The sequence below is a fragment of the Piliocolobus tephrosceles genome, chromosome 8 (genome assembly GCF_002776525.5).
Source record: "Piliocolobus tephrosceles isolate RC106 chromosome 8, ASM277652v3, whole genome shotgun sequence".
Lineage (NCBI taxonomy): Eukaryota > Metazoa > Chordata > Mammalia > Primates > Cercopithecidae > Piliocolobus > Piliocolobus tephrosceles.
The window spans coordinates 95,900,533-95,921,941 of record NC_045441.1 but is presented as its reverse complement, the minus strand read 5'-3'; the positions used below and the strand labels follow the sequence as shown (position 1 = coordinate 95,921,941).

At 38.6% G+C, this 21,409-nt stretch overlaps 2 protein-coding genes across 6 annotated transcripts in view; one reads left to right on the top strand and one right to left on the bottom strand.

Annotated features, from left to right (window-relative positions):
• The window catches only part of DNAJC2 (DnaJ heat shock protein family (Hsp40) member C2), a 34,782-nt gene extending 33,909 nt beyond the window's left edge, over positions 1 to 873 (top strand). For 2 of the 4 annotated variants that reach the window (XM_023192557.2, XM_026446889.1), the window contains 2 exons: positions 263 to 417; positions 703 to 873. In XM_023192557.2, the coding sequence (XP_023048325.1) occupies positions 263 to 417; positions 703 to 777 (230 nt within the window). In that variant the 3' untranslated portion in view covers positions 778 to 873. The remainder of the gene's footprint in view (positions 1 to 262; positions 418 to 702) is intronic. The other 2 variants (XM_023192556.3, XM_026446890.2) reach the window with 1 other exon arrangement.
• PMPCB (peptidase, mitochondrial processing subunit beta) lies at positions 800 to 16,012 on the bottom strand. Of its 2 annotated transcripts, XM_023192559.3 has the most exons (13): positions 15,877 to 16,012; positions 14,696 to 14,836; positions 13,879 to 13,965; positions 13,013 to 13,142; positions 9,304 to 9,502; positions 8,834 to 8,913; positions 5,599 to 5,711; positions 4,241 to 4,384; positions 2,903 to 3,063; positions 1,655 to 1,740; positions 1,486 to 1,574; positions 1,251 to 1,326; positions 800 to 1,173 (listed from the first exon to the last, which is right to left on the bottom strand). In XM_023192559.3, exons 1-13 carry the CDS (start codon positions 15,973 to 15,975, stop codon positions 1,109 to 1,111), a joined length of 1,470 nt encoding a protein of 489 aa, XP_023048327.1. In that variant the 5' UTR covers positions 15,976 to 16,012; the 3' UTR covers positions 800 to 1,108. The 2 variants fall into 2 exon arrangements, with proteins under 2 accessions (XP_023048327.1, XP_023048326.1); XM_023192558.2 differs by having other exon boundaries at positions 938 to 1,326.
• Between the last annotated feature and the right edge of the window lie 5,397 nt (positions 16,013 to 21,409).

Below are 21,409 nucleotides of genomic sequence, written 5' to 3'. Positions count from 1 at the left end.
GATAAACAGTACCAGGCAGATCTTTACTCTTATATTTTAAAAAGCCTTTGAGATTTTATTTTCTGGGGTGTGAGTCATCTTAAAGTTTTTTCTCTTACTAACACTCAGAGGGATATATGTATCTCTCATCTCTACAAGTTTATTTCAAAATGACACATCCCAGATTGAAATGGGCACTTAGCGGACACTTGTGGACCACAAGACTTGTCTGGGAACATGTTCTGAACAAGACAGTTTTCAAATAAAAATTTTTCTTAAACAGGTCCATATACGGACTTCACCCCTTGGACAACAGAAGAACAGAAGCTTTTGGAACAAGCTTTGAAAACATACCCAGTAAATACACCTGAAAGATGGGAAAAAATAGCAGAAGCGGTGCCTGGCAGGACAAAGAAGGACTGCATGAAACGATACAAGGTTGCAGACTTAAGAGTTTATAGATTGTTGTATTTTAAATTTAACGTGGGTTATATAAGCTCACATTTTGTCTATTAAGTGGTTAATAATATAGTGCTTATTTCAACACCAGTAGTTATGGGGCCAATATTATTAGGAATAAATGAGCAACCTTAGAGACTTTCTAGGCCTTGGCAGGTAGTGAAATCGGTATACTTCGTACTGTCTTAGTTGTTTGAATTCTTTATACCAAACACTAGATTAAAATGTCTGTTTTTAAATTCTGACAACTTCCTTTCTCTCTAGGAACTTGTCGAGATGGTAAAAGCAAAGAAAGCTGCTCAAGAACAAGTGCTGAATGCAAGTAGAGCCAAGAAATGACTTGATGACAATCTTTGTTGTATGTGCATTTTTATAATAAAACTGAAAATACTGTAAACATTTTCATTCTTAAAATTATACTTATGGTTGTAATTTGAAAGTATGCTGCTTCCAGTATAATTTCTCAGAGAACAAAGACTGACCATTAATACAAAACAACCTTCAGAGGGGTAGTCTTTTTATCCTTTGAAAGTATGATACAGTATTTCATTCAAATTTCCAAATGTATATACATGTTTTCATTCAAATGTATATACATGTTCATTTTTATTTTTTTCTAGATCTCAGTTTTATAAATACATGTGTTCAAACAACCTTGATAACGAGCATTTTAATCACGAAGCCAACACATGTTACTGCAAATCTGTTTAAAATCTGGTAGTTGCTCAATGGGACCTAAGGATTAAAAAGAAGACAGTTAATTAAAAGTACTTGGCCAACTTTTTGCATAGAAGAAAAGAAGCCAGGCTTACCAACAGCAGCAATAGCTGGACTCCTATTATAAATATATTTGGTACATACTTCTCGAATTGTCTCAGCATTCACAGCCTGAAATATGGAAGATACTGTCATTCAGCTTTTTGTAGTAAAGACAACGTCTATACCTAGAACTTTTTAAAACTAAAGCAAGATGAAAGATACATATTCTCAGCTTTTGTAACAAGGATCTTTTTACACATGACCCAGTAGTAACTCAGGACTACTTACATCTATTCTTGCTTCAAGCTCAGGGATGGGAATCCTTCTATTATAGCATAACATTTGCCTACCAATATCTTCACAAATTGGAGTTGAACCTGTTTAAAGAGAAGGAAAAATTAGGTATTGGAATATAGATCAACCATATGAAAATAGAAGCTATGTCTTATATTTTTACCATCAAGCTGCAACAACATGTTTGTTTTCAGAAGATTTTTGGCTCGTGCGACTTCACTTTCGGTGACACTTGTACAGAGTCGCATCCTAAAAAACATTTGGAAAAACAGTATTATTAAGCAGTTGGAAAATGCTGTATTTCATGAGTTAATGACCTAAGAATGATGATGCCATATTCTACACATAACATACAGGTGATTATGATTTAATTCCAATCTAAGCAAAAGCTAAAATGATTATTTTCCCCAGAATTAATTTCTCAAAAATGATACATAAAAATGTCTAATTACTCATTAGCACACAAAGGTGTAATACAAATGGGCTGATGACATTTTCAGAAATGCTATAAGCATCTTGAGACTTCATGAGTCCCCATCTGTTGGGGTCTGATATGCTATGAGTTAAGTCAGTGGGTCATTCATTGGTTTTTAAAAACAATGAGTCTTAAACCTAATTTTTAACTTAATAATTACATCCTAGTTGACTAGATTTAGAAAGATGTAAGCCAATTTAAGAACAGTGGAGGAAAGGAACCAGAGCTAAATGTTTTCCAAGAAACTGTGAGCCTTTCTGCCCATCTACAGACTCAATATACTTTGATTGTTTTCTTTTAGCAGTGGCAACTTCAGATTTACTTTCCCTTCAACCAGATTACTTTCAGAGATATTTCCTAAACAACTTCTGGTTGTCTTTTCAACTTTTAGGATCATCCTTCTGAATTAACCTACTTCTGAAAGATTAAAACTTTCAGCTGGGTACGGTGGCTCACGCCTGTAATCCCAGCACTTTGGGAGGCTGAGGAGGGTGGATCACCTGAGGTCAGGAGTTCAGGACCAGCCTGGCCAACATGGGTGAAACACTGTCTCTACTAAAAATACAAAAAAATTAGCCAGGCATGGTGGTACACCTGTAATCCCAGCTACTCGGGAGACTGAGGTGGGAGAATTGCTTGAACCTACGAGGCAGAGGCTGCAGTGAGCCGACATAGTGCAACTACACTCCAGCCTGGCAACAGAGCAAGACCCCCATCACAAAAAATAAATAAATAAATAAAAAGTCCTATAGTATAAATCAGCTTCACATCTTGAGACTTAGGAAAAAACATCTGCAACCTTTAAAAACATGGCAACTACTGTTTATCTAGGTCTCTTAATTAAAAGGTAAAATTGCCATAAATCACCATGAAGTATAAAGAAAAAACTAGTCTAAAATGAATTAAAGGCAAAATTTAAATTACTTAAATTCTCACCATTCCTTCTGAACAACATGTAGCATGTCTGCAACAGTGGCTGGTTCACAAACCATATACAGTCCCCATAATCCTGTATCTGTGTAGGAAGTGTTGAAAGACTGAAAGCTATGGCAAAGATTGCCATGACAACTGAGCTGGGCCAGCTTGCTAGATAAATTCTGTAAGGGAAAAAAAAAATTCCAAGAGAATTTTAAGTACACATGTCCAAAATACAGAAAGAAAAATGGAGTGTGTGGAAAATAGTGAATATCCTTAAAAGCAAGTTTCCTAGTTTTATTCAACATCTCAGTAGTACATTTAAATTCAGTATGACCAACAATTGTGCTTATTATCTCATCCAGTGCACCCCCTGGAGAAATTCATGTTATAAAAGCAATGAATCCTTATAATTAATGTAGTAGTTATACCTACTTCTAAAACTAGACTGCTATTATCAACCCAATTTTTAGGGCTCTTCATTACATACACTTAAGATTCAAAGTTATATTGCATACAAAGCTTAAGATATTTAGATGAAATGTATTTTGGAGAAATCTATGAGTAAAGATAAATCTATACAATGTGTTTTGCAATAATTCCAACTTACAAAAAAGTTGCAAAAACAGTACAGAGAATTCCCTTTATCCAAATTCCCTGTTATTTTACCATTCAACTGTTTTTGAGTTTTAGATGTGATGCTTCTTGCCCCAAGTACTTTAGTATGTACTTGTGAAAAACAAGGAAATTAATTTTCTTACATCACCTTGGTATAGCTCCTCAGTATCTGTGGAGAACTGGTTCCCAGATCCCTGTGGATACCAAAATCCACAGATGCTAGAGCCCTCATGTACTATGGTGTAGCTAGTATTTGCATATAAGCACATTCTCCTGTATACTTTAAATCATCTCTAAATACCCAATCCATGTAAATGCTATGTACATAGTTGTTATACTATATGGGAAGTGACCAAAAAAAAGTCCATACATGTGTAGTACAGATGAAACCATCCATTTGTTCCCCAAAATTTTCCACCTATGGTTGGTTGAATCCATGGATATGGAACCCACAGATATAGAGGGCCTACTGACCATTAAAATTAGGATATTAACATTGATCTAGTACTTCTAGCTAATTTTTCTGTCCTTATTCAAATTTTGCCACTAATAAACTTTGTGGCAAAGAAAAAAAGAAAATGTTTTTTTCTGGCCCACAGGCAAACCAGGATCAGTTTATATAATTCACAGTACAAGGCTCTATTTTGCCACTTCAAAAAAGGATTCTTACAAAGAACTTGTATTTAAGAAAACATGATAATCTTCCATCTGTTATGGAAAATTTATTTTAAAATCACTTACCATTCCTCCTCCAAAAGAGCGATCCCAGTTGCCAATCAGCGTGTTTGCAACCATGAGACAGATTGTATCTGGATGTGCCCAACCAACAGCTTCAACAGCTATTGCAAGGTGCGCCAAAGGCATCTTGTCATCCCTCACACGAATCTAGTTCAGATAAAGCAGGAGGACCTCTAGTTAAGATTAACATTATATAACATGCTATTAACAAGAAAAAATCACCAGTCCCATTAATTGCAAGGTTAAAATGCACACCGGGACTCTCTCTTGATTTTTTTAACTATCAGGCCTCATTACATTGTACAGTTTAGCCTGGAAGAATTTCATGGGTTAAGGAAAAATTACTTTTCCCAATGCATTTTACTATAGACGGCCACCACGTGGTTTACCAGGTCAAAAAGGGTTGCATCATTTCACTGGTAGAAATTAATCCTTTGTGTTTGTCAATCTGAATTTTTCTTTTTATTTCTTTTTATTTTTTTGAGACTCTGTCACCCAGGCGCCATCTTGGCTAACTGCAACCTCTGCCTCCCGAGTAGCTGGATTACAGGCATGCACCACCACCACACCCAGCTAATTGTTGTATTTTTAGTAGAGACGGAGTTTCACCATGTTAGTTAAGCTGGTCTCAAAATCCTAACCTCAAGTGACACACTTGCCTCAGCCTCTCCAAGTGCTGGGATTACAGGCATGAGCCATTGCGCCCGGCCTCAATCTGAACTTTTCTATTGAAATGTCATATTGACGTTACAGGTTTATTTCTGTACTGCCAATGCTACAGTTCCAGGCAGCTGCCAGTATCATCAGGGCATTTTCCAGATACTACGTTGAGCATCATTCTTAACATGGCAAACTAAGCCCCTAAAGAGGCTTAAAGCTAGTTGATAACTAGTAGATTCCCTGCAAGTTCTGGCTCTAACAGTTACTACCCCCTCCGAAAACATACTGTGGGCAAAACTGAGCCAAGAGTAAACCTGAAGTGAAACTCAAAATATGGGGTTTAAAAGATTACTTCCAGATATTACAATATATAAATTTGCACAGTGCCAAAGAAAAAGCACAAAAAGACCAAATTATAAACTGCTCTTAAAACTTTGCTTCCTTTCAGACTAGAATGGAGAAATTTAAAAACAAAAAAAACCTCGCTTCCTTAGGAAAGAAAAACAGGTGGTTAAACAATACAGAAGAGGAAGGAATCTAAGCAAATGAGTACATCCTCTTCCCTTTTTCTGTATTTCAGTGTAAGCCTTTTACTTATTCCATTTTATTCCTACTGGAAATATGTACATTTTGTTTACTTATGTGTAAATACAACACAAGGAATCCAAAAGGCTAAATACTAGCTGGGAGGCTTGCCCTACCTCACTTCCTGTGAATGTGCAGGGAGGCAGAGCTGGTATTTCTCCTTTGTGTGTGCATAAAGAGTCACCAAAATGAAACTTTGCTAAGTCAAGCAGTTCATCATGGGAAACACCTAAATTGAAAGAAAATATTTTCACATGTATCTAGCAGCAATATAGTTTACAATAATCCCTAGGTGGTATAATGTGATGTACATTACACATGCACTATCTACACTCACTAAAAGCCATTATTTAAGAGTAAGCTCACATAGCACACCTATTTCCTTGGCATTGCAAAGCTTGAGGTTGCACAGCTTTCTCATTTTGTAGAGCAAATGACAGTTTTCATCAACAGACCAATGGGTTCACAGCTAAGAATAAGACAACTTGAAAACTCCACTTTTTACAAAATCATGTTCTATTAAATTATAAAAATTTCTGGGATCCAAACTAGCAAAAAAAATGCCAATTTTCCAATTTGCAAAAAAAAAAAAAAAAAAAAATTTTAGTGGAAAATACAAATAGGAGCTCTATCTAATTTTTAAAAAGCTGGAACTGGGCATGGTGGCTCATGCCTATAATCCCAGTACTTTAGGAGGCTGAGGTGGGAGGATCATTTGAGTTCAGGAGTTCAAGACCAGCCTGGACACAGCAAGAACATAGTAAGACTCCTGTCTCAATAAAATAAATTTTAAAAGCCGGGTGCCATGACTCACACCTGTAATCCTAGCACTTTGGGAAGCCAAGGTGGGCAGGTCACTTGAGATCAGGAGTTCAAGACCAGCCTGGCCAATATGGTAAAACCCCATCTCTACTAAAAATACAAAAACTAGCTGGGCATGGTAGCAGGCACCTGTAATAATCCCAGCTATTCAGAAGGCTGAGGCAGGAGAATTGCTTGAACCCAGGAGACAGAGGTTGCAGTGAGCTGCGATCACACCACTGTACTCCAACTTGGGTGACAGAGCAAGACTCTCTGTCTAAAATAAATAAAATTAAATAAATAAATAAAAGAAAGCTGGATACACAGATATACTTTATTCTCTGTGCTCTCCTATCAGAACTCAGGAACAGGGCCCAGGGCGGTGGCTCATGCCCATAATCCCAGCGCTTTGGGAAGCTGCGGCAGGCGGACCACCTGAGGTCGGAGGCAGACCAGCCTGACCCACATGGAGAAACTCCGTATTTACTAAAACAAAATTAGTCGGGTGTAGTGATGCATGCCTGTAATCCCAGCTGCTCGGGAGGCTAAAGCAGGAGAATCGCTTGAATCCGGGATGCGGAGTTTGCAGTGAGCCAAGATGATGCCATTGCACTCCAGCCCGGGCAACAAGAGCGAAACTCTGTCTCAAAAAAAAAAAAAAAGGAACAAAATAGTGTCATCTAAATTATTTCTGAATACCATTAATAGGTATCCAAATGCAAAAACTTAGGAATTTCTTAGACTCTATATCTCTTACTATCTGAACTTAAGACCCAAATTAAGATTCAACTTAATTTATAATTAAAATGTTAAATTATAATTTTATAATAAATGAAGCTAGGATAAAAAAACTATTTGGCAAATAAAAGCTATACATCCTGAAGATTAACCTAGAAGAGCTAAATGGTAGCCAAAGCATAATTCAGAGGTCAGCAGAAACTTAAAACTGGCCTATTTAATTGAATTTAAGATGCAATCATTTATAAGGCACATCACTTATACAGTATTTAAAATGAGTACTAATTAATCTATAAGCCATTAAACCAAAGATATCTCAACTTTGTCAAAATGAACCCATAAACCAAAGTAAAACAAAAAACTCATTTTGTCCATATGCCACCCACAATGGCAGAGAGGTTCCAGAAAGCTCTGTTATTGAGGACCCATCTAACAAGTCTCCTCCCATTTCCAAGACAGTTTCAAACACTTAAGCCCAAGTCTTGCAAGAGCCAATTTAGAAACAATGTTACTTAAGAGAATTTCAGAGTGCACTTCCTGCCATGTACAATGAAAGTAACATGATTTTTAGCTAGGCACTACAATGAATAACATGTTTGATATTTAATGTTTTCATCTTCTTCATTACTCCCCAAGTAATTAGCTCAGAAATCAATCCAGAGCAACTAGAATTTTTAAATTACAATTTCTAAAAAAGAGAAAAATTTACAACATGAAACAACACTTCACTTTGCTCTAATATTAAAAAATACAAAGAAATGAAAACTGGAGACCAGGTGCAGTGGCTCATGCCTGTAAACCCCAAGCTTTGGGAGGCCAAGGTGGAAGGATCACTTGAGCTCAAGAGTTCGAAACCAGCCTGGGCAACATAGTTAAGCATCCATCTCTACTTCTATAAATATATTTTAAAAAGAAAAAAAAACTGGAAACCAATTAAAATGTACTGTTGCCTAGATTCAGACTGCCAGGAAATCTGGCAATATCTGCTGTGAATTTTTTTTTTTTTTTTTTCATTCACTGGCTTCAAACATGACCTCAAGGAAACCTTCTAAAGTCACCTGCATGTTTGGATTCCCATTCAACATTCTTATGGCTCCCTATGTCCTTCTTCTTCCCAAAAATTAGATCTATTAAATGAATAATTGAACAAATCAAAGAATGAACATACCCATTCCATGCTTGAACAAGGATGAAGTTGGTTCTCAGGAGATAATTTAAAATCTCAAGAAATTCTTAAAGTACAGAATGCTATCTTCTGACTCTCTCCCAGTTCACTCCTTTGCCCTTTTCTTGCACATTCTACTATGTACACTTATGTATTGAACAGTTCATTAAGTCTTTCTAGAAATAAAATCTACTTTTTTTTTTTTTTTTTTTTTGAGACAGTCTTACTATGTCACCCAGGCTGGAGTACAGTGGCATGATCTTGGCTCACTGTAACCTCCGCCTCCCGGGTTCAAGTGATTCTCCTACCTCAGCCTCCTGAGTAGCTGGGACTATAGGTGCCCGCCACCACGCCTGGCTAATTTTTCTTTTTTAGTATAGACAGGGTTTCACCATATTGATCCGCCCACCTCGGCCTCCCAAAGTGCTGGAGTGAGCCACCACGCCCAGCCTAAATGAAACCTACTTTAAAAAAAATAGAGGGAAAGTCTGGTTCCAGTGCTCCACATTCCCCTTACACAGTATCAAATACAGTTACTTACTATGTAAATGAAAATTCTTAGGCTATCTCCCAACAGGATCAAACTAATAAGCATACCACTCCAACAACTGTGTTTAAAACATTTGTAGGAATTTAAATTGACTAACCTCCAGCAGCAGCAAGCACTATTCTTGGTCCTTTATAATGTGTGGTTATATAATCCACTAAGTCCTTACGACTTATAGATCTGTAAATGAAGTAAAACCATTTTTAAAGGAAACCAAAAAAAAAAAAAAAAAAAAAACAGATCTTCACATAATATACCTGAAATCAAATTGGACCATAACCGTATCCTAAAATGCAGGCAGAAATAGGATATAGACAATACATCAAAGAACTTCGACTTTTTTACATCAAGGCAAAAAAATTTGACATCATTACTGGTTTACTCCGAAGCACCTATGAACTCACATGCTTGGGAGCTAGGTGGGACCAAAATGTAGCTAACTACAGTTTCACTTAGATTACCAGGAGGAAAATGACTTTCTGAAACATACTTTTTGAAAGTTTGTAAATGTTAATTTTCAAAATTCGTAAATTCCCTTACCCACCAAGAAATTCTGAGAGTTATACCTACTTGATATTTTCTGTTGGTCCCAAAATTGTCCGTCCAAGTGCAGTATTTTGATAAGCTGTGGCGTGAAGATAATCAAAAACAACTTCTTGTAAATTGGTTTCAACTTCCTGCATCTCTCTAAGGATTACGCCACGCTCACGTTCAATCTCTGCTTCTCCCAATGTGCTGTTTTGTATTATATCAGCAAGAATTTCTACAGCTAATTGAAAATAAAATATAAGAAAAAGCACCAGCAATCTTAACTTTCACTATTAAAATCTATTAAACCAAAATCAGAAATCATGACACTGACCCATCACTCAATACTAAATAATTAGCCTGGGAGAAAAACATCAGATATACTTAACAGGACAAAATTAAAATTTAACATATAAACCCCTATAGTACAAAAGATTTTCCTTGGGGAAAAACTATAAACTTGCCATCACCTTGTAATGACTCTACCTACTTCAAAAATGCTATGGAAATCTGCATATTAATATAGACTGTTCTATATGAAAATTACAAAGTTACATATATTAGTCTGAAAATACCTAGCTAGGAATATAGTGAGGGTTCACATCACCCAAGTATTTACTATGCAAGTTCCCACAGCAATGAGAGTGCTACGTTAAGAAGTAAAGAACTGACCAGGCATGGTGGCTAACGCCTATATAATCCCAGCACTTTGGGAGGCTAAGATGGGCTTCAGCCCAGGAGTTCGAGACGAACCTGGGCAACATGCCAAAATCCTGTCTCTACAAAAAATACAAAAATTAGCTGGGTGTGGTGGCATGTGCCTGTAGTCCCTGCTACCCGGGAGGCTGAGATGGGAGGATGGCTTGAACTCGGGAGGCAAAGGGTGCAGTGAGCTGCAATTGCGCCACTGCACTCCCTCCTGGGCAACAGAGAAAAGAATCCTTATGATCTAAAATATGCCTCAAATGAATCACAGAATTGTATGTTCTCAAACCCGAATTTGCAAAAAGCGAAAAGTGAAGTGGAACGTGTCATATTAGGCCATTAAGCAATTTTATCAGAAAAAGTGCATACCTCTCCAAAAAAAACTGTACTTCATTCTTGAAGTATCAGTACATAGTTGCAATCATAAATCTAAATTTCATTAATACAATTAATGTTATAAAATAAACTTACAATCTTAAGTTTCTTTTTTTCCCCTAAGAGACAAGGTCTCATTATGCTGCCCAGACTGGACTCAAATTCCTGGACTCAAACAATCCTCCTGCCTCAGCTTCCTCCAAGTAGCCAAGACTAAAGGCATGCACTACCGTGTCTGGTTTAGGTTTCATTTCTTACTCTACTATAAACTTTTGTTCCTTGTTTTAATTCAGTTCACTTTAAGGGGCACTGTCTCAGAACTGATTATGTCCAAATACTAAGAACATGACAAAACAGACTATTATAGCAAGCTGTGGCTGAGATCATGACCAGAAGGAAAAAATTATGTGTAAAACCAAATAAAATCCATCTGTCCAGATGAGAGAACCAGAGTCTAGTAAAATGGGTGAGAAAGAGCCCATAGACAAATGGAAGGACAAGAATTCTGTGAGAAAATCCTCCGTTATGTGGGATTGGTGGTCTACACTGATAGTTTCCAAAGGTGGGGAGGGGGGCTCCTATTTCCCAGTCTGTTTTAATCTGAATCTTTTTTTTTAAATGTATACATATGTTAGTATAGTAGCACATGTATTTAACTTACAAGTATACATACATTAAGGATATATGATCAACTTTCTTAATAAGTGATCATCATGTACACGTATGTTTATTACGGCACTATTCACAATAGCAAAGACTTGGAACCAACCCAAATGTCCATCAATGACAGACTGGATTAAGAAAATGCAGCACATATACACCATGGAATACTATGCAGCCATAAAAAAGGATGAGTTCATGTCCTTTGTAGGGACATGGATGAAGCTGGAAACCATCATTCTGAGCAAACTATTTCAAGGACAGAAAACCAAACACCACATGTTCTCACTTACAGGTGGGAATTGAACAATGAGAACACTTGGATACAAGGTGGGAACATCACACACCAGGGCCTGTCGTGGGGTGGTGGGAGCGGCGAGGGATAGCATTAGGAGATACACCTAATGTAAATGACAAGTTAACGAGTACAGCACACCAACATGGCACATGTACACATATGTAACAAACCTGCACGTTGTGCACATGTACCCTAGAACTTAAAGTATAATAATAATTAAAAAAAATATAAATAAGTGATCATAAAAACCTGGAGACCATTATCTAAATGTCTAATTATTACCTCATATACCAGGCTTCACCCAGGGTGAGGGCATAAAAACCCCAAGTAAATCCCCAAAGTTGGAGCTGCTTCAGACAGCACTTCCATTTTGTATTCCTCAGGGAAAGCCCCTCTGCTTTTCCACTCCCACTAGCAGAGGCTCTATCCTTTCCAGATAAATGCCAAGAGAAAAGGGAAAAAAGTCTTTTAACTTCACCCTTACTTTTTCTGTTTCTCCTTTTTGCCTTCCCTGTTCTGTGTAAATAAAGGAAGGAACTAGGCTGGAATGAACAACTCTTTAAAGAAGCTTGGCCTAGCCCTATGTTCTTAGTCCCTAATTAGTCCTGGGACAAAAACTGTCTCATTGGTTTTGTTATTCAAACCAACACACCCTCCATAGTTGCTGTCATTTTTGTTTTAACGCAAAAGTTAGGCTATCATATTAAGTATTTTAGTTATTTACAAGTGATATGTTTCTTATTTTATTGTTTTGACAAAGCAAATGAATCTGGTAAGAAGACATGCACTTGAGTCCACAGTAAGCCACCTGATAGCTATGCAGTCCTGGGCAAGTCAAAGTCTGGGCTTCAATTTCCACAACTGCAAGGTAGAAACACCTATGCAGATCAAATAGATAATATATACACAAAAGTACTTGTGCAAAGTGCCATTTAAACATTATTAATGAAAACCTATTAGAATCCAAAACTGCAAAGTAGTAACTACAACACAGAAGGACCTTAAAGGTAAATAATTTCACTAATGGCCGTGCACAGTGGCTCACGCCTATAATCCCAGCACTCTGGGAGGCCAAGGCGGGTGGGTCACTTGAGGTCGGGAGTTTAAGACCAGCCTGGCCAACATGGCAAAACCCATCTCTACTGAAAATACAAAAACTAGCCAGCCATGGTGGCAGGAGCCTATAATCCCAGTTACTCAGGAGGCTGAGGCAGGAGAATCACTTGAACCCAGAACCCAGGAGGCAGAGGTTGCAGTGAGACCAGATCACACCACTGCACTCCAGCTTGGGTGACAGATCGAGACTCACTCTCTAAAAAAAAAAATTATTATAATTTTACCAATTAGCTCTAAAACTGCTAAATTTTGTTGTTAATTCTTCCACTAGGAAAATGTTTTGTGTAATAACTTTTAAAAGAGTCAAAACAGTCTACAAATATGGTAACTAACAAACTGCTGTCCTCTTAAAATATTTTATTTCCACCAAATAATCTCTATTTTATTGCTACATATTAATAAAAACAATCATCCATAATCTTACTATCTGTCATATTTAGAAAAAAAATAAGATCAGCTGTACCCTCACCCAGAATTCAGTTTCGTTTTTTCACATTTCTGGGACTTACTCTTTTACAACAGACATAATAAAAAGTACTAAATAATTTCTGATTCTCATGAAAACTGTATTATCTGCTGTATAAATAATAACAGTACCTCTTGGCAAGTCTTTAGAGAATGCTTTGGCATAGTATACAGTCTGCTCTCTGGAGGTATAGGCATTGAGATGAGCACCCATATTTTCAATCTCAAGTTCCAGATCTAACTGGGATCTCTTTTTGGTGCCCTTGAAATAAAAGAGGAAAAATAAATTATGCAACCTCCCTTTATCCTTCATCTATTCTAAACACTTCAGATAATGAATATGGAGGACAGTAAGTTTCATGCAGAGTCAAATTTGGTTTCTAAAGTACATCAGGTAGGGTACGATGGCTCACACCTGTCACCCCAGCACTTTGGGAAGCTGAGGCAGGCTGACTGAGCCCAGAAGATTGAGACCAACCTGGCCAACACATGGCAAAACTCCATCTCTACCAAAAAATAAAATAAAATAAAATACATATATATATATATACCCACACACACAAACACACACACACACATACATGTAAATAAATTATCCAGGTGTGGTGGCATGCACCTACAGTCCCAGCTACTCCAGAAGTAGATGTGGGAGGATGACTTGAGCCTAGGAGGTGGAGGTTGCAGTAAGCAGACTGTGTCACCGCACTCCAACCTAGGCAACAGAGCCAGATCCTGTCTCAAAACAAATTAAATTTTAAAAAAAAAAGGTATATCAGGCTTCAGAAATGGTATACATTCAGATGACTCCTGCATCCCAAGAGAAAGTTTTCATTTCAACTTTACAAAGCAATTATCAATACTTATTTTAGATACTGTCCTGGAAAAAAAACATAAAACATATTATACTACTGAAAGAGCTCTCCCTGCCTCTAAAGAATGAGACTTTGTGCTTACTATCTCTTAAAGAGAGTGCATTTTTGTAAAGTCTTACAACTTGCCTTGAAAGCCATATGCTCCAGAAAGTGTGCTGTTCCATTATTCTTCTCATTTTCATATCTACTTCCAGCATCAATCCAGAGTCCAACCTTAATGCAATCAAAGAACAATTAAATAAATCCATTTTCTTTATTTGAGGTTGTGGGGAACAGTCTCCTTCCTTTTTCTGACAAGTGCTTTCTTGTCTTAACACTAAGATTTTCTTGATCTGAGTGAATTAATAGTCCATCCCTATGAACCATGAGATTTAAAAATTTTGATCAGGATACTGCTGGGTGCTACAAGTATCTACCTGCCACCCTGAGTATTCTTTGCCCAACTCATTAATCCAGCCAATTAATAACTGTAGTATCAAGAACATCAGAGACTGTCAGAAAACTTTGGTTGAAATCCTGGCTCTGTCGCGTATTAGCTGAGCGACCTGAACAAAACCATTTAACTTCTGTCACTTCCTTAACTATAAAACAGGTGTGAGGACGCCCACTACAAAGAATTGCTTTTTAGCAAATAAGACATCAGTAAAAACACCTGGCAGAGTAGCCCTGCAAATAGACCTCTTCCATTATTATCAATACTACTAACAATAAATAATCAATAATAAGCTACAAGAACAAGATGCAGACAAGGCAACAGGATACATATGCACCCTGTAACTAAGTATCACTAGAACAAAAGGTTCACAACTCATGGAAATCTGTCAAGGCAAAATAACTGCCACTCTTTTTGAACCACCAGCCAACAAAGAAACTAAAGACTAAAATCAACAATTTGCTACGCTAAATGAAGGGTCACTTAGAGAAGGTTACCTGAGTCACTTACTGTGCATGTTGAGAGCCCAGAGTCTTCCGAAGCCACTCTGAGTCCGCTTTCTAAACATGTTACTCTTGTTTCAGGAACATTCAGAACAACTTGGGTAGCAGCCTGTGTACTTCGTAATCTGTTCTCTCCAAAATATAATGACTGGTTGGGGGTAGGAAGTGGAAGAGACAAAGCAAAACACATTACTAATCTGATATTAAATGTTGACTTTAAAACCAAATCTATGTTAAACAGGCTCTCTCTATAACAGAATCTTTCTTCTTGAATTTTGGTTCTACTGGGATCTCTGCCTGGCCTAGAAACATGTGTCACCAGCCACTGTCCTAGAGCCAGCAACGTGATTATAAACATGCCCTTCCCTCAGGGAAGATGAGCAGTTATTATCATTACCCAGAGAGAAATTGACTTTATTTCACTACCTCTCCTAGAAATGTTTTGTATTCATTATGGAGAAAACAAGCAGGGGGAAAAAAAAAGGAGAGAAAAGATGTAAAACTACCTACACAGAAGACAGAACTGACACTCGGGTTTTCATTGTTCAAGAAAAGCAACAGGGTTTGGAAATGGTTTAAAAAAAAAAAAAAAGAGGATAGCAATATGGGCCGGACGTTCAAAACGCAACTGACTGGCTTATCGGCCAGGAACTATTCGTCTTCCAGCAGTTTTTCTTTGCCCTTATACAAAAGTCTCACATCTCTTTGCTGAAAGTCAGAGGCTCGCTCATGAGAAAAATGCAAATACATACAAAATTTTACTTCAGCGATGTCCAGGTTAGCGGGAAGCCCAGCTGAGGACGAAGTTCAGTCTTAGGCTAAAACAGAACTCTGGAGCGGTAACCATTTCACTTTTTAGTTTTCCCCAATTTGCAAGCACTACGTTTTTAGTGGTCAAACATGCACTCCTCAGTAGCTGGCGGGAGGAGCCGAAAACCAGGGTCATCCCACACGTCACTAGCAGGTCTCCTGGCGGGTAGCCACAAGCCAGCCACCCCGGCCAGTTCAGCAGCCCCAGGCCACCTGGCGCCCAGTGGGTCCGGGTCGAGGAGGCCCTGCCCGACCCCGCTGTTCGGATCTGCGGCGCCGACTCTCAGGTGCGCTGCGCCGGGTGCCGCGAAAGAGGCCAGAGCCGGCCCAACTGGGTCTGGCCCCAGGCAGCGCCCAGACAAGCAGGGGAAAGCTCACCCGTCCCGCAGCGCCGCGGACCAGGAGACTCTCGCTGAAACCCCAGAGCCGCCGCCGCGCCGCGGGTAACGACATAACTCGAGCCGCCGCAGCCGCCATTTCTGCTGGAAAGAAGGCGGAGGATGGAGGATGTGCTTCCGGGGTCGCGACCCGAGGTCCCAGAACGGGAAGGCGGCCTCCACCTTGTGGCCATGATGGGAATGACACTCCTCGAAGCTGTCGTGAAAGGAATCAGGGCCCGACCATGATGCTGAGCGGTCCTTACCAAATGAATTGGGGAGTCTGTAGAAGCCCCTGTATCATCAGTTATTTTATCGATGGCCTACTAACTGCAAGGCACAAATGCGGTGGAATGAAAGATAATCTGATGTAATATATCTCACTGGTGGATGGAATTGATTGAAAACAGTGGAATAATATCCACAAGTCACTGCCTTTAAAGGAAAAGTCTACTGGGAGAGACAGATGCGGTGAGGGGAGGAAAAGATATATCCATGTTGACCCCTATTCACTCTTCGAACCTCTACAGTATGGCTCATCCCATTCCATAGAAATTGCCCTTGGTAAGGTCACTAATTGCTAAAAATTGGACACTTTACAGACTTACGTTACAGTCCTGTTGGAGGATTTGACATTGTTGGCTTCTTTGAAATTCTCTTTTCTCAATATATTCTAGAGCTCCACCTCCTCGTAGTTCCCTCTGCACCTTCTTGGACTCCTCCTTATTCATATATATATGTATATATATATATATATACACACACATATATATATATATATATATATATTTTTTTTTTTTTGAGACGGAGTTTCACTCTTGTTGCCCAGGCTGTAGTGCAATGGTGCAATCTCGGCTCACTGCAACCTGTGCCTCCCAGGTTCAAGCAATTCTCCTGCCTCAGCCTCCCAAGTAGCTGGGATTACAGATGTGCGCCACTACGCCTGGCTAATTTTGTATTTTTGGTAGAGATGGGGTTTCACCATATTGGTCAGGCTGATTTCAAACTCCTAACCTCAGGTGATCCGTCCACCTCAGCCTCCCAAAGTGCTAGGATTACAGGCGTGAGCCACTGCTCTCAGCCCACAGATCTCTCAAGGAACTAAACATTGCAAATGCTTTTCTAACTCAGGTAGGTGCTGTTGTGCTCATTTTGCAATTAAGACACTGAAGTCAAATAACTTGCCCCAGGTTACCCTGCTAGTAATAGGTAAACTCCAAAGACTGTGCTGTGAAACACTACATTTTGCCCTAAAAGTTGGTGTTTGCCAGGACTCTAGGCCTCTTCTACTGAACATTCTCCCTCTGGGCTTTTCCCTCCACTTCAGGACCTGTCTGCCCAACCCAGGGCTTTCTCTTGAGCTCCAGGCCCACTTAACCATCAACTACTAGGAAACTACACTTGAATATCCCATTGGAACCTCAATATCAACTTGTCCAAAAGGGAATTCGCTGTGGCCCCTGAATCTCTTCCCATATTTGCAATGCTAAACAGCCAATCATACCTCCATTCACCCAAAAATCCAAACCACCCGAAAGCTCCTCTCTTTTTCCATCTTCCACATTCGACTGATACACCCCTTTCCTGCCCCTTCAATCTACTCCAGGTCCATTGTCAGTTTTTTCACATTACTACCTATGGGATCTTTTAGAAATGCAACTGTTAAGGCAGTCCCATTGTGAAGAATCCACCAGGGGGCCCTTGGTCACAATAAAGTAAAGGGTCCTTAGCATGGCAGGTGGGGCCCTTCATGATCCGACTCCCATTTATCTTTCCAGAATCATCTCCCTCCACCTACCCGGCTGCTATGATTCACAGTTTCAGCCCATGAGACACATAATGTAATGTAATAAAGGACAACCAAAGTTATTCCCTCATGTTTCTAAAACAAATGTGTGTTAACTGTAAATAAATACAAACATGGATACATATATACAAAAACATTTAGGTATAATCACAGGAAACACCTAGGAATTTTTAGCAAGAACTTGTATTCAATTCTAATATACATTGTATTAATTTATTAGTCATTATTTATAGTCAATATCTTAGAACATAAAGCCTACAGAAATTAAGTGCACCAGAGTAGAACCAGAAATCAAAGTACTTTGACTACTGCCAAAATAGCCCTACACCCACAACAGTATCCGTTACTTTTTTTTTTTTTTTGAGACAGAGTTTCGCTCTTGCTGCCCAGGCTAGAGTGCAATGGCACAATCTCAGCTCACTGCAACCTATGCCTCCAGGGTTCTAGCAATTACCCTGCTTCAGCCTCCTGAGTAGCTGGCATTACAGGCACCCACGACCACACCCAGCTAATTTTTGTATTTTTAGTAGAGATGGGGTTTCACCAAGTTGACCAGGCTGGTCTTGAACTCCTGACCTCAAGTGATCCGCCCGCCTCAGCCTCCCAAAGTGCTGGGATTACAGGCGTGAGCCACTGTGCCTGGCCTATTTTAAATAATTTCTTAACTGACTGGATTTTATTGGCAAAGAGCCGTTGCTATTTTGTTGTTTGGAAATTTTCATCATGGATGTCATATTCCTTTAATTCTTTCATGTTTGAGGATGTCTGCTTTTATCTTTATACTTGAATGACATTTTTGTCTGGACTTAATATTGCTGGGTCACAGTTTCATTTTCTCAGAATTTTATAAACATTACTCCATTATGTTCTTGAATTAAATGTTTTGGAGAAGTCTGAGGCTAGCCAGATTTTTTCTTTTTTTTACCACCCTTAAATGTGACCTGTTTCATCTGCCTAAAAAACCTAAAAAATTGTTTTATTCTTGAAGTTCAATAACTTAACTAGGCTAAATCTTAATGTTGAGTAATTTTTGTGTCGTGATTTTTATTACAATTTTCAAAAACATAATATGTTTTCATTCTGCATGTTCACTTCTTCCTTCATTTTAGAGAAAGTCTCTTTGAATATATCTTCTGGCATTCCATTCAGTATATTATCTTTTCAAGGACTACAGCTCTTCTTATGCTGAATGACTTTATCTGTCTTTCATATTTATTAGCATCTCTCTAACTTCTTAAGGCTTTGTCATTTTCCTCTAATTTTTTTGTGATTATCTCAAGACAGAAGGAGGCCTACACAAACATGCCCTACTAATTTTTGGCAAAGGTGCAGAAGCAATTCAATAGATTGCTTTGAAAGAATAGCCTTTCAACAAATGCTGCTAGAACAATTAGATGTTCATATCCACTGCTCCCCGCTCCCCAGTGAACCTGAACCTCACACTTTATACAAAAATTAACTCAAAATGAATCATGGATGCAAATATGTGACATAAAACTATAAAACTTTTAGAAAAAACACATAGGATGAAATATTTGTGATATCGGGATAGACAAGGAGTTTTTAGACCTGATATCAAAAATATAATCCTTAAAACAAGATTAAGGCCTGGTGCAGTGGCTCACACCTGTAATCCCAGCACTTTGGGAGGCCAAGGTGGACAGATCACCTGAGGTCAAGAGATTGAGACCATCCTGGCCAGCATGGTGAAACCCCGTCTCTACTAAAAATACAAAAATTAGCTGGGCATGGTGGCACATGCCTGTAGTCCTAGCTACTCGAGAGGCTGAGGCAAAAGAATCGCTTGAACCTGGGAGGTAGAGGTTGCAGTGAGCCAAGATCGTGCCACTTACTCCAACCTAATAACAGAGCAAGACTCCATCTCAAAAAAAACAAGATTAAAAGCTTTTGCTCTAAAAAAGATGCTGTTAAGAGGATGAAAAGACAAACTACAGACTGGGAGAAAATATTTGCAAACCACATATTCAGCAAAGGACCTGTGTCTAAATTATGCCAAAAAAAACCTCTCAAAAACAGTGAAAAAAAAAATGGGCAAAAGACATGAACAGACATTTCACTGAAGAAGAAATACAGATGGCAGATAAGCACATGAAAAGATGTCCAATATCATCAATCATTACAAAATGCAAATTAAAATGATGAGATATCACTACACACATAGCAGAATGGCTCAAGTGAAAAACAGCAATAACACCACATGCTGGCAAGGATGTAGAAAAACAAGATCACTCATACATTACTAGTGGGAATATAAAATTCCAGAGTAGTACAGCCACTTATTATACAACCCAGTAATTGAACTCCTGGCCATTTATCCCAGAAAGATGAAAACTGAAGTTCACACAAAAACATCTACATGTATATTCATAACAGCTTTACTTGTGATAGCCGAAAATTGGAAATAATGCAAATATCCTTCAACAGGTGAATGGTTAAACAAACTGTGGTACATTTTTACCATGGAATGCTACTCAGCTCTCAAAAGGAATGAACTACTGATAAATGCAACAACTTGAATAGGCCTTAAGAGAATTATGACAATACCAAAAGGTTATATACTATATGATTCCATTTATATAACATTCCTGAAATGACAGAATTATAGAGATGGAGAATAGACTAGTGATCCCCAAGGGTTGGATTGGGGAGGGGAGAAGGGCAGGGACAAGAGGGAGATGAGTATGGCTATGAAAGGGTGGCATAAGAGGTTCTTGAAGCAATGGGACCATTCTCTATCCCAACTGTGCTTCTGGTTACACGAATGTACACATGATAAAATTGCATAGCATTAAATACACACAAATGAACGCACATAAAACTGGTAAAATATGAATAAGTTCAGGGTATTGTATCAACATCAGTTTCCTGGTTGTAATATTGTTTCTATTCATGCAATATGTTATCACTGGGGCAAACTGGATGAAAAGCATATGAGATCTCTCTGGATTATTTCTTACAACTGCAGGTGGACCTACAATTATCTCAAAATAAAAAATTTAATTAAAAGAAAAAAACGAGGTTACATTTCCAAAACCTTTTTCTTTTTATGGGAAGGGGACAGTGGGAGAATACTGCTTTCTATCTGTTGACCATTATGTATTATAGTCATGCATTCAAGTACACACACACACACACACACACACACACATCACAAGGGCTCTTACACAAATTGAAATAGGAAAGAATCTCAGAATTGTTCATCTGGCCATAACTAATAACATAATAAAGGGAACTTCAGATGAATTGGAGCAAAAAACTCTTTGCATGTTTCATAAAGCATTTCTGATTCAGCCTTTTCCACAATGGTTGCTGGTGATGAGGGAGCGATTAGTGTGCTATGAGATGTGTAATGTGACAGTTTGAGTGGCTCCCTGAGTCTCGCTGTGGTGCTGGCAGCCTTTGTGCACAGTCTGGTGTCATTGAAGTGCTTCAGCTTTATTCCTTTTTCTCTCCTGCCTCTTAATGGAGGTTACACTGAGTAGGAAGCAGTCCCTGAGTTGAATGTATTATCACCATGGGAACTGAGACTACAGTTAATCCCTGGGAATGTGGCCTATGGCCCCCATACGCCTTTTGTCAAAATCCTTCTTGTGCACTGTTTTTTTCTTTTTCTTTTTCTTTTTCTTTTTGAGATGGGGTCTTACTCTGTTACCCAAGCTGGAGTGCAGTGGCATGATCACAGCTCACTGCAACCTCTGCCTCCCAG

Excerpts from the sequence above, each read along its gene's own strand:
- PMPCB (XM_023192558.2), bottom strand. The coding sequence starts at position 15,975 with ATGGCGGCTGCGGCGGCTCGAGTTATGTCGTTACCCGCGGCGCGGCGG. Across the intron at positions 14,837-15,876 it reads TCCGCGGCGCTGCGGGACGG|TCATTATATTTTGGAGAGAA; the intron begins GTGAGCTTTCCC and ends ACCCCCAACCAG. Across the intron at positions 1,575-1,654 it reads CATGTTGTTGCAGCTTGATG|GTTCAACTCCAATTTGTGAA; the intron begins GTAAAAATATAA and ends CTCTTTAAACAG.